General features: G+C 67.1%; 1 protein-coding gene across 3 annotated transcripts in view; it reads left to right on the forward strand.

Moving 5' to 3' along the window:
* The first annotated feature begins 660 nt into the window (after nucleotides 1-660).
* Nucleotides 661-12,318, forward strand: part of LMF1 (lipase maturation factor 1) — a 79,548-nt gene continuing 67,890 nt past the window's right edge. For all 3 annotated transcript variants that reach the window (XR_011384472.2, XR_016225627.1, XM_070064185.2), the window contains exon 1: nucleotides 661-897. Coding sequence is in view for 1 of the 3 variants with exons in the window: in XM_070064185.2 (XP_069920286.2) it covers nucleotides 681-897 (217 nt within the window). In the remaining 2 variants the exon portion in view is untranslated. The remainder of the gene's footprint in view (nucleotides 898-12,318) is intronic.

Genomic DNA, 12,318 nt, shown 5'->3' on the forward strand with positions numbered 1-12,318 from the left:
GCGGCAGCCCGAGCCCACCCCCGCACTGATCAGCGTGCGCACCCTGGGCGGCCCGCTCTCCGGGGCTGGGTCCAGCCCTGACCGCTGCTGGGCGCTCCGCGGGGCGGGGCGGGGCGGGGGCGACCCCAGGCCGCGCCCCTCGGTCCCTGTCAGGCTGGGACCCTCGCCTGGCGTCCTCCCGGCGGAGCGAGGCGAGGGCAGCGCGCGGCAGCTGGCAGGCCCCCGGGCGCGCTTTCCCGGCCTCGCTCCCCGCGCCCGCAGAGCACAGCGCCGGACAGCGCCTCCCCGCGACGCGGGCTCCACGCAGCGCCCGGCCGGCCGAGGGGCGTGGCGTCCGGGCGGAGGCGGGCGCAGGGCCGGCCGAGGGGCGTGGCGTCCGGGCGGAGGCGGGCGCAGGGCCGGCCGAGGGGCGTGGCGTCCGGGCGGAGGCGGGCGCAGGGCCGGCCGAGGGCGTGGCGTCCGGCGGAGGCGGGCGCAGGGCCGGCCGAGGGCGTGGCGTCCGGCGGAGGCGGGCGCAGGGCCGGCCGAGGGCGTGGCGTCCGGGCGGAGGCGGGCGCAGGGCCGGCCGAGGGCGGGGCGTCCGGGCGGAGGCGGGCGCAGGGCCGGCCGAGGGGCGTGGCGTCCGGGCGGAGGCGGGCGCAGGGCCGGCCGAGGGCGTGGCGTCCGGGCGGGGGCGGGGCATGCGCGCACCGCCCTCTCCACGCATGCGTCGTGGAGGCCCAGCAATGGCGGCGCCCGAGGAGTCTCTGAGGAGGCGGAAGGCTGGGGACGCGGACCCGCAGCCAAGGTCGCCACGCGCGCAGGGCCACGACCCCGCGGGCTTCCCGGACCGTCTCCGTGAGGGCACCTTCTGGTTGACCAGGATTGTGCTCCTGCGGGCTCTCGCTTTCGTTTACTGTGAGTGACGGGAGCCTGGGCCGCCCCCTGCCCCGCCCCCCAGCACCCCCTCACCTGCGCCCCGCCCCCTTCCCCACCCCCAGCACCCCCTCACCTGCGCCCCGCCCCCTTCCCCACCCCCAGGACCCCCTCACCTGCGCCCCGCCCCCTGCCCCACCTCCAGGACCCCCTCACCTGCGCCCCGCCCCCCAGCACCCCCTCACCTGCGCCCCGCTCCCTTCCCCACCCCCCCCGGACCCCCTCACCTGCGCCCCGCCCCCTGCCCCACCTCCAGGACCCCCTCACCTGCGCCCCGCCCCCCAGGACCCCCTCACCTGCGCCCCGCCCCCTTCCCCACCTCCAGGACCCCCTCACCTGCGCCCCGCCCCCCAGCACCCCCTCACCTGCGCCCCACCCCCTTCCCCACCCCCCCCAGGACCCCCTCACCTGCGCCCCGCCCCTTCCCCACCTCCAGGACCCCCTCACCTGCGCCCCGCCCCCCAGGACCCCCTCACCTGCGCCCCGCCCCTTCCCCACCTCCAGGACCCCCATACCAGTCCCCAGGGCCCGGGCAAGCGGAGGGGCCGGAGCCGCTGTGCGGGTGCCGTGGGGAGCCCGTGGGCCTCCCACGAGGGGTTCTTCCCCGCGGGGCCCTGCGCTCCGCCGTGCTCGGGGGTCATCCAGTTCCCGGACCTCGACGGGAGCCGCAGTGAGCGAGTGTCGAGCGGGGCCTGGTGCGGCTGCCTGCCCGGACCCCGCGTCCTGTTCCCCGCCTCGTGTCCGTCCTGTTCCCCGCCTCGTGTCCGGGGTGGGCCCGGACCCCGCGTCCTGTTCCCTGCCTCGTGTCCGGGGTCTGCCCGGACCCCGCGTCCTGTTCCCCGCCTCGTGTCCGGGGTGGGCCCGGACCCCGCGTCCTGTTCCCCGCCTCGTGTCCGGGGTGGGCCCGGACCCCGCGTCCTGTTCCCCGCCTCGTGTCCGGGGTGGGCCCGGACCCCGCGTCCTGTTCCCCGCCTCGTGTCCGGGGTGGGCCCGGACCCCGCGTCCTGTTCCCCGCCTCGTGTCCGGGGTGGGCCCGGACCCCGCGTCCTGTTCCCCGCCTCGTGTCCGGGGTGGGCCCGGACCCCGCGTCCTGTTCCCCGCCTCGTGTCCGGGGTGGGCCCGGACCCCGCGTCCTGTTCCCTGCCTCGTGTCCGGGGTCTGCCCGGACCCCGCGTCCTGTTCCCCGCCTCGTGTCCGGGGTGGGCCCGGACCCCGCGTCCTGTTCCCCGCCTCGTGTCCGGGGTGGGCCCGGACCCCGCGTCCTGTTCCCCGCCTCGTGTCCGGGGTGGGCCCGGACCCCGCGTCCTGTTCCCCGCCTCGTGTCCGGGGTGGAACCAGCCCCGTCTTGCCAGGACCTGGTTTTCTGGCTCGGCTGAGTGTGGCGGGCCCCTTGTTGGCCTGTGGCTGGCACTGGCGGTCCTAGCCAGGGTTTCCCCGGAGGCCAGGGCCCTCCAAGGCGTGCACTGGGCGCTGGCTGTGCGCCGAGCTTGTGGCTGGATGGGGGGGGGAGCGTGCTCTGCAGACACCCCCCAGAGAAGGTGCTGGGCATGCGGGGTGGAGACCAGGGAAGCGTCCCGTGGGGGGCACGGCCGCCCCCCTGCACCAGGACTCCGCGTGCCCGGCTTGGCGCCTGCGCTGACGTGGGTTCCCCTGTGCGGCCCTAGACATCTGTGGGTGCGTCCCAGTGTGCGGGCCTGGGGAGGGGCTCTCGCCGCAGTGCACATAGTTCCGGTTCCCAGGACCCCGATGGTGGCTGCCAGGAAGCGGGGTGTTAGCAGGCGCTGCCCAAGCCGCCGGAGAGGACGGCCCGCCTGCCACCGCGGGCTCGGGTCCCGGGCCTGCCTGCATGGGGGACTGGGCTCAGGGAGCAGCCGCTGTGTGCCAGGCCCCTGGGCTGCTCACCTGGAGGCTGGGTCCGTGTGCAGAGCCCGGCAGGCCCCACCCCAGGTGGCCCGAGTGTCCCAGGTGCCACGCCCACACCTGGACACACCATGTGCTCAGGCCCTGAGAGGCACCTGAGCAGGCTGCCGGAGGGGAGGTGGACAGGTGGACTGGCCGCCCTCCCGCACGGCCCTGCCGCAGGAGCGGCTCTGTGCCGAGACCTCCTGGCCGGAGCTGAGACCCAGGCGCGGGGTTTGTGCTCCTGCGGAGGGGGTGGGTGCCCGGGTGCTGCCTTCAGGGTCGTGGTGGTCGGGGCAGCAGCGACGGTGCGGCCCGGCTGCGAAGCCCTCGCTGCCCCAGGTCACTGCCCCTTTCTGGGGGCCGGGAATTCCTGGGTGTGACCCCGTGTTCGCTAACGCTGACTCAGCACTGACGGCGCCCCCCCCCCCCCCCGGAGCCCTCCCGAACCCTCGCCCAGCTCGACCTCAGCCCCCAGTGCCGAGCTGCCTCCTGCAGGGGCTCTAGGTGGGAAGGTGGACGGAAGGCGTGGCGGGGGAGGGAGAGTGGGCTGGCGTGCCCTCAGCAGGCGGCTCCTGGCCCTGGGGAAGCCGCCCCCAGCCGAGCCAGGCTTGTCGGGAGGTGGGCGCGGCGTGCGACCTTGCAGCTGCTTCGGAGGCCTGTGGAGCGAGGCTCCTGCCGCCCGTGCCGGTGGCTGCTGCACCGGAGTTGGCTGGCGCCGGGAGGGTCGTGTGGGTGAGCCGCTTGAGGGGGAGCTAGTCACGGCTGGTCGGCATTCGACATTTGCTTCCTTAGTTTTTATTTGAGAGGAGGGGGAGCGCGAGCGAGCTTCCACGTGCCATCCACTCGCTGAACGCTGCAGCAGCCGGAGCCGGCCCAGGCACGGGTGGAGCAGGGCCCGGGCCCTTGAGCCGCCCCTGCTGCCCCCGGGTCTGCGTTAGCTGGCAGCCGGGTGGGAATGGAAGAGCCGGGACTCAGGCCCAGGCAGTCTGGTACAGGCCGCGGGTGTCACACAGGCACGGCGTGGAGACCGCTCTGCCACGGACGGGCAGGATGGCCGCCTCGCCCCGCGCCCTTCTCGGGAAGCAGGTGCGGACTCGCCGCCGCGCCGCCCCTCACGCAGCCCACGTGGTCAGCCAGCGCGCGGTGTGCCTGGAAGGAACCAAGGACGTTTCCCAGGGGTCAGGCCTGCCCAGGAGGCATCTGCGCTGGAGCGGTGCCGTGCGGTCAGGCGAGGGTGCTGAGGTGCTGGCGTGGGCGGCCTGCCCTGCCCTGCCGTCCGGCGTCTCCCCTCGAGGTCGGCGTGCGGGTCTTGGTGGGGCCCACGAGGGACCGCTGTGGCCGGGGCGGGCCGTTGAACGTGTGCCGCGCGCAGCCTGCGGTTGTGGTCCAGTCTCCTCCGCGGAGCTCTTAGGATCCAGCCGCCCGGGCCCGCCTCTGCCCTCGTGTCCTGCTGTGCCCGCACTCCTGGACGGGGCTCTCCTGGCCCTGGTGACTTGGCACCAGAGCTGGCAGCCGGCTCCCGTTGTGTGGCCGTGGGAACGGCTCGCCTGGCAGGCTTGGGCTGCCCCCGGTAAAGCTGCGTGGACAAGGGGGTGGACCCCGGGCCCCAGGAGTGGAGCTCTCCGCGCGATCCGTGGGGGAGCAGGGGGCTTCTCAGGTCACTTCCTGTGGAGGCCACACTTCGAAGGCTCTCCGGGCCGGCTCTGGCATGAATTCTGTGTGGTTTGTTGGCGCAGTCGTGTCCCTGGGGTCGCGGGGGGCGGGGGGCGCCTGCTGCACGGCTGTCTCTGCCCCAGGGGTGCTGTTCCCTGGTGAGCTCGCGGGCGGATCCGGCCCTGCTGGCTCTTTGGGAAGGCGCGCAGGCCTCCCCCGAGGCTGGGCCTGGGCTCGGCTGCACCTGTGGAGACAGGTGTCCGGGCCCGGCCGGTGGGGCCCCCAGCAGCGGGGGCGCCACTGCTGCCTCCCAGGCTGCACTGGGCAGGGAGCTGGAGGTGGAGCCAGGACTCGAACCAGGCCCTCCGGTGCTGGGTGCTGGGGTCCAGCACTCGCTGGGTCTCCATCGGCGTCGCCCTGGGGCTGAGTGCCCGAGCCTGCTTCCCTGCGCCTGTGTCTGAGTGAGCCGACCGTCCCGGGTCTGCTCGGGTACCCTGCGCTGTGGCGTCTGCCCTCGGCTCAGGTCGCGTCGTGTGCTTCGGGCAGGTGTGAGTATTCTGGGTGCGGGTCCCTGACCGAAGCCGGGGTCTGCCGTCTTCCCCGTCCATGGCCGTTTCCTGTGACGCTTTTGCATTTTGGGAAAGTCCAGTGTGCCAGCTTTTTCTTTTCTTTTTTAAAGATTTAACTTTTTCTTCATTGGAGAGGTAGGGTTACAGACAGGAAGAGGGAGAGAGAGGTCTTCCATCCGTTGGTTCACTGCCCAATCGGCTGCAACGGCCGGAGCTGAGATGCTCCGAAGCCAGGGGCCAGGAGCTTCCTGCAGGCCTCCCACGCGGTGCAGGGCCGGGCACTCGGGCACCCTCCACTGCTCTCCCAGGTGCATCAGCAGAGAGCTGGATCAGAAGTGGAGCAGCTGGGGGCCTGTACGGGATGCCGGCCCTGCAGGCGGCGGCTCTGCCCGCTGCGGCACAGCGCCGGGCCCTGACTCATGGTGGTGATTCTGCGCCTTTGCTCTTCTCTGTACGGTTTAGGATGAGCTTGTTAGTGTCCCAGGAAGTTTGCTGGGTACCTTAAAAAGCAAAATACACACACATGAACTTTTAAACCTTTATTTCCTTGTGTGGGGGGGTAGGGTGCGCTCCCGTTGGTCAGTTCACCCCCAGAATGCTGCAGCCGTCAGGGCTGGGCCAGTGCAAAGCTGGGGCCTGGGGGCTCAGGCCAGGTCTCCCCTGGGGGTGGCAGGGGCCCAGCTGCTTGAGCTGTCCCTGCTGCTTCCAGGGTGTGGTGAGCAGGGTGCTGGCGGAGGAGAGCTGGGGCTCCAGGCCAGGCAGTCTGCTGCGGCGCGTGGGCACCACCGCCCGCTCTGACGGGCTCGCTCAGCGCCCCCTGCTGGCCCTCTCCTGGGGTGCGTGGGGCATCGCAGCCAGCTCTGACGTGCTCGGTCAGCGCCCCCTGCTGGCTGGGTCTCCTGGCTGAGGTGGCGCTAGGTCTGTGGGTCAGACCCGGGAGGTTTGTAGAGTGTGTGTCGCCCTCTGACCTGAGTAGACTGCCAGGGCCCGAGAATGAAGACCCGGATCCTGTTAACAGTGCAGGGGCCACCCGGGCAGCTTACCCGTGAGCTCACCTAGACAAGACAGCTTACCCGTGGGCTCACCTGGACAGGACAGCTTACCCGTGGGCTCACCTGGACAGGACAGCTTACCCGTGGGCTCACCTGGACAGGACAGCTTACCCGTGGGCTCACCTGGACAGGACAGCTTACCCGTGGGCTCACCTGGACAGGACAGCTTACCCGTGAGCTCACCTGGACAGCTTACCCGTGGGCTCACCTGGACAGCTTACCCGTGGGCTCACCTGGACAGCTTACCCGTGGGCTCACCTGGACAGCTTACCCGTGGGCTCACCCGGACAGCTTACCCGTGGGCTCACCTGGACAGCTTACCCGTGGGCTCACCTGGACAGCTTACCCGTGGGCTCACCTGGACAGCTTACCCGTGGGCTCCAAGGTGGGCAGGAGGTCTGGAAGTGTTTTCCCCTGAGGGGCAGCAGAAGTGGAGATGGTGTGTTCGGATTCAGTGGGTACCGGGCTCACACCCCCTGCACCTGCTCCAGGAGCGGCCCTCGGGGGTCTGCTGGTCCCCCTGGGCAGGGCTGCCTTGTCGCAGCCCTTGGCGAGTGCGTGGGCCAGCTGGCCGGAGGTCGTGGGTGTCCGCTGAGAGGCAGAGCTCGCGCTGGCTTGCTGCCAGGGGCACCCTTGTAGTTCCGACTCCTCCAGCCCACGGGCTCGGCGTGTCCTTGCGTGTCCAGATCTCCCTGGTTGCTTTCTGGGGTGTCTTGTGATTTCCCAGATGCAGGTTCTGGCATTCTGTTAGCTTTTTTTTTTTTTTTTTTTAAGATTTTTATTTATTTATTTGAGAGGTAGAGTTACAGACAATGAGGCAGAGATAGAGAGAAAGGTCTTCCGTCCTCTGGTTCACTCAAATGGCCTCAATGGCCAAAGCTGTGCCAATGTGAAGCCAGGAGCCAGGAGATTCTTCCCGGTCTCCCACGTGGGTGCAGGGCCCAAGGACTGGGGCCACCTTCTACTGCTTTCCCAGGCCACAGCAGAGAGCTGGATCGGAAGTGGAACAGCGGGGTCTCAAACCGGCGCCCACATGGGACGCCGGTGCTTCAGGCCAGGGCGTTAACCCGCTGCGCCACAGCGACGGCCCCTCTGTTAGCTGTATGCTTCCCCGGGCGGCCGCACGAGCTGTGAGCGTTCCTGCTTCTGTCTGGTCTTTGCCTTCTGTGTGTGTTCAGCCTCGTGGACGCGTTAATTCCAAAAGGTGCATTCTTGGGTTTTTGTCATTTGTTTTTGGGGACTCTTAATAAAGTCGGGCTTGTTTCCGTGTGTCCCGCCTGTGCCTTTCCCGTTACTGGGCTTGCGAGGGCACAGAGAATGGTCTCAGCATGATCCTGGCCGTGGGTGCCCATGGTGCTCCCCACAGCCCCCCATTGGCTGGAAGGTTTGCAGTCCCGGGCTCCCCCGTGCGCTTGTCTCCTGATACGGTGACCTCTGCATGCTGCCCCAGCCCTGTGCCTGGGGGTGCAGTTGGCTGCGGCGCGTTCCTGTCCCTGTGGCTGTGACGGCTGCCTCTGTGCTGTGAGGTCGGGAGAGACGGGGGTCCTGTGACGGCTCCCTCTGTGCTGTGGGTCGGGAGAGACGGGGGTCCTGTGACGGCTCCCCCTGTGCTGTGGGGTCGGGAGAGACGGGGGTCCTGTGACGGCTCCCCCTGTGCTGTGGGTCGGGAGAGACGGGGGTCCTGTGACGGCTCCCCCTGTGCTGTGGGGTCGGGAGAGACGGGGGTCCTGTGACGGCTCCCTCTGTGCTGTGGGTCGGGAGAGACGGGGGTCCTGTGACGGCTCCCCCTGTGCTGTGGGTCGGGAGAGACGGGGGTCCTGTGACGGCTCCCTCTGTGCTGTGGGGTCGGGAGAGACGGGGGTCCTGTGACGGCTCCCCCTGTGCTGTGGGGTCGGGAGAGATGGGGGGTCCTGTGACGGCTCCCCCTGTGCTGTGGGTCGGGAGAGACGGGGGTCCTGTGACGGCTCCCCCTGTGCTGTGGGTCGGGAGAGACGGGGGTCCTGTGACGGCTGCCCCTGTGCTGTGGGTCGGGAGAGATGGCGGTCCTGTGACGGCTGCCTCTGTGCTGTGGGTCGGGAGAGACGGGGGTCCTGTGACGGCTCCCCCTGTGCTGTGGGTCGGGAGAGACGGGGGTCCTGTGACGGCTGCCTCTGTGCTGTGGGTCGGGAGAGACGGGGGTCCTGTGACGGCTGCCTCTGTGCTGTGGGGTCGGGAGAGACGGGGGTCCTGTGACGGCTCCCCCTGTGCTGTGGGTCGGGAGAGACGGGGGTCCTGTGACGGCTGCCTCTGTGCTGTGGGTCGGGAGAGACGGGGGGTCCTGTGACGGCTCCCTCTGTACTGTGGGGTCGGGAGAGACGGGGGGTCCTGTGACGGCTCCCTCTGTGCTGTGGGTCGGGAGAGACGGGGGGTCCTGTGACGGCTCCCCCTGTGCTGTGGGTCGGGAGAGACGGGGGGTCCTGTGACGGCTCCCTCTGTGCTGTGGGTCGGGAGAGACGGGGGGTCCTGTGACGGCTCCCTCTGTACTGTGGGGTCGGGAGAGACGGGGGCCCTGTGACGGCTCCCTCTGTGCTGTGGGTCGGGAGAGACGGGGGGTCCTGTGACGGCTGCCCCTGTGCTGTGGGTCGGGAGAGACGGGGGTCCTGTGACGGCTCCCCCTGTGCTGTGGGTGGGGAGAGACGGGGGTCCTGTGACGGCTCCCTCTGTGCTGTGGGTCGGGAGAGACGGGGGTCCTGTGACGGCTCCCTCTGTGCTGTGGGTCAGGAGAGACGGGGGTCCTGTGACGGCTCCCTCTGTACTGTGGGTCAGGAGAGACGGGGGTCCTGTGACGGCTCCCCCTGTGCTGTGGGTCGGGAGAGACGGGGGGTCCTGTGACGGCTCCCCCTGTGCTGTGGGTCGGGAGAGATGGGGGTCCTGTGACGGCTCCCCCTGTGCTGTGGGTCGGGAGAGACGGGGGTCCTGTGACGGCTCCCTCTGTGCTGTGGGGTGGGAGAGACGGGGGTCCTGTGACGGCTGCCCCTGTGCTGTGGGTCAGGAGAGACGGGGGTCCTGTGACGGCTCCCTCTGTGCTGTGGGGTCAGGAGAGACGGGGGTCCTGTGACGGCTCCCCCTGTGCTGTGGGTCGGGAGAGACGGGGGTCCTGTGACGGCTCCCCCTGTGCTGTGGGTCGGGAGAGACGGGGGTCCTGTGACGGCTCCCTCTGTACTGTGGGTCAGGAGAGACGGGGGTCCTGTGACGGCTCCCTCTGTGCTGTGGGGTCAGGAGAGACGGGGGTCCTGTGACGGCTCCCCCTGTGCTGTGGGTCGGGAGAGACGGGGGTCCTGTGACGGCTCCCTCTGTACTGTGGGTCAGGAGAGACGGGGGTCCTGTGACGGCTCCCTCTGTGCTGTGGGGTCAGGAGAGACGGGGGTCCTGTGACGGCTCCCCCTGTGCTGTGGGTCGGGAGAGACGGGGGTCCTGTGACGGCTCCCTCTGTGCTGTGGGTCGGGAGAGACGGGGGTCCTGTGACGGCTCCCTCTGTGCTGTGGGTCAGGAGAGACGGGGGTCCTGTGACGGCTGCCCCTGTGCTGTGGGTCGGGAGAGACGGGGGTCCTGTGATGGCTGCCTCTGTGCTGTGGGTCGGGAGAGACGGGGGTCCTGTGACGGCTCCCTCTGTACTGTGGGGTCGGGAGAGACGGGGGTCCTGTGACGGCTCCCCCTGTGCTGTGGGGTCGGGAGAGATGGCGGTCCTGGCGATTGCGTCTCCCGTGTGTTCTCTTCCTGCTCAGGGTCGATGTCTCCCTCATTTCCTTTCCGCTAGCCTGGCAAGAGGGCTGTTACTGAAACAGACCTCTAGGGACCGACTTTGGGGGCCAGTGCTGTGGTGCAGCGGGTTAAAGCCACAGACTGCAGCCCGGCATCCCGTGTGGGCGCCAGTTTGAGTCCTGGCTGCTCCACTTCTGATCCAGCTCCCTGCTAATTATGCGTGGGAAAGCTGTGGAAGATGGCCCAAGTGCTGGGCCCCCACCTCCGTGTGGGAGACCCGGCAGAAGCTCCTGGCGTTGGCCTGCCCAGTCCCAGCCATTTGCAGCCATCTGGGGCGTGAACCAGCAGAGGGAAGACAGCTCGCTTGCGCGTGCGCTCGCTCTCTCCCCATCTCTGTCTCTCTCTGCCTTAAAAAAAAAAAAAAAAAAAAAAAAAGGAAGGAAGGAAGGAAGGAAGAAAAAAAAACCACTTTTGATTCCGCTCCTTTTTCTCTATTCTTCGTCCTATTCCCAGTTTCCTTGATCGCTGCTCTTTGGAAACCTTGCTTGCCTGTTTCGGGTGTAATTTGCCTTCTGTCTGGACTCCTAAGGTTCACTGTGTGTGAGATCCTTGTCTTCTCCCATATGAGTGTCTGATGGCGAATCGCATTGCCGCAGTAGCATCCCACATGGCCTGGTTTTGGTTTTAGTTTTTCCCTAACGATTTATTTATTTGAAAGGCAGAGTGACGAGAGGGAGGGAGGGAGGGAAAAAAAGAGAGGGAGAGGGAGGGGGTGTTTTCAGTCCACTTGTCCCCCCAGCGCCCGCATCATCCAGCTCAGCTCGGGTCACCTGCTCCCTCGGAGCCGGGTCAGCCCAGGCCTGGCTCTCCGTGTGAGGTTGCGGTCCCAGCAGCAGCGGAGCCTGCACACCTGCCCTCAGCACCTCCCCCAGCTCTTCCATGCTGAGTCTCATTGTCTTTCAATTAAAAGTGTGTTGTAATTTCTCCTGTGCCTTCCTTTTAAAAGTTCCTGGGATCACTAGGCTAATCCTCCGCCTGCGGCGCTGGCACACTGGGTTCTAGTCCCGGTCAGGGTGCCGGATTCTGTCCCGGTTGCCCCTCTTCCAGGCCAGCTCTCTGCTGTGGCCCGGGAGTGCAGTGGAGGATGGCCCAGGTCCTTGGGCCCTGCACCCGCATGGGAGACCAGGAGAAGCATCTGGCTTCTGGCTTCGGATCACCGCAGTGCGCCGGCCGCAGCGGCCATTGGGGGTGAACCAACGGAAAAGGAAGACCTTTCTCTCTCTCTCTCTCTCTCACTGTCCACTCTGCCTGTTAAAAAAAAAAAAAAAAAAAGTTGCTGGGTTAAGGGCAGGCGCCGGGTACAGCAGTTGCGACGCTGGCTGGGAGCTGCACCCCGTGTGGGGGCCTGGGCTGGATTCTCGGCCCCACTGCTGATTCCAGCTTCTTGGAAGCGCAGGTCCTGGGGGGGCGGGCGCTGGTGCACGTAGTTGGGTGGTCCTTGCCGTCCGTGTGAGAGACCTGCCTTGAGGCCCTGGGTCCTGGCTTCAGCCTGGCCCAGCTGTGACTGCTGTGAGAATTTGCTGACAGAACCAGCGGATGTTTCCCTCCTTGTCTCTCTGTGCCTCGAATAAAATAAGTAAACAAATGTTGGAGGTTAGAGATCTGTGTGTAAATATGTGTTTTAATTTCCAGTGCGAGTGTATGTCCAGACAGCTTTGTCACTGATTTCTAGTATCTGACATTAGATGGTTAGGTACTACATTTTATACATTTCAATTTTGCGTTCTTGCTAATATGTATTTGAGAGGCAGAATTACAGAGAGAGAGAGAGAGAGAGAGAGAGAGAGAGGTCTTCCATCTGCTGTTCACTCCCCGAATGGCCACAATGCCTGGAGCTAAGCTGATCTGAAGCCAGGAGCCAGGAGCTTCTTCTGTGTCTCCCAAGCGGGTGCAGGGCCCAAGCACTTGGAAGCCATCTTCCTCTGCTTTCCCAGGCCTCAGCAGGGAGCTGGATCAGAAGTGGAGCAGCTGGGACTTGAACTTGCGCCCATATGGGATGTGGCACTGCAGGAGGCTGCTTTACCTGATACACCGCAGCGCTGGTCCCTGTTGTTAAGATTTATTTATTTATTTGAAAGACAGTTAAAGAGAAAGAAAGGAGATCTTCCATCTGCTGGTTCACTCCCCAAATTGCCACAATGGCTGGAGCTGCACCAATCCGAAGCCAGGAGCCAGGAGCTTCTTCCAGGTCCCCTACGTGGGTGCAGGGGCCCAGATACTTGGGCCATCTTCCACTGCTTTCCCAGGCCATAAGTAGAGACTGGACTGGAAAAGGAGCAGCCAGGACCTGAACCGGCACCCATATGGATGCCGGCACTGCAGGCTGTGGTTTTACGTGCTGTGTGCAGTGCCTGCCCCAGCGCCGGCCCCAGCGTGTCTCGTGTGGTGTGTGCCCAGTTCATGTCCACATAGGCACCCTGCGTGTG

This window comes from Oryctolagus cuniculus, chromosome 19, assembly GCF_051225735.1.
Source record: "Oryctolagus cuniculus isolate XC-2025 breed Fujian yellow rabbit chromosome 19, ASM5122573v1, whole genome shotgun sequence".
Taxonomy (NCBI): domain Eukaryota; kingdom Metazoa; phylum Chordata; class Mammalia; order Lagomorpha; family Leporidae; genus Oryctolagus; species Oryctolagus cuniculus.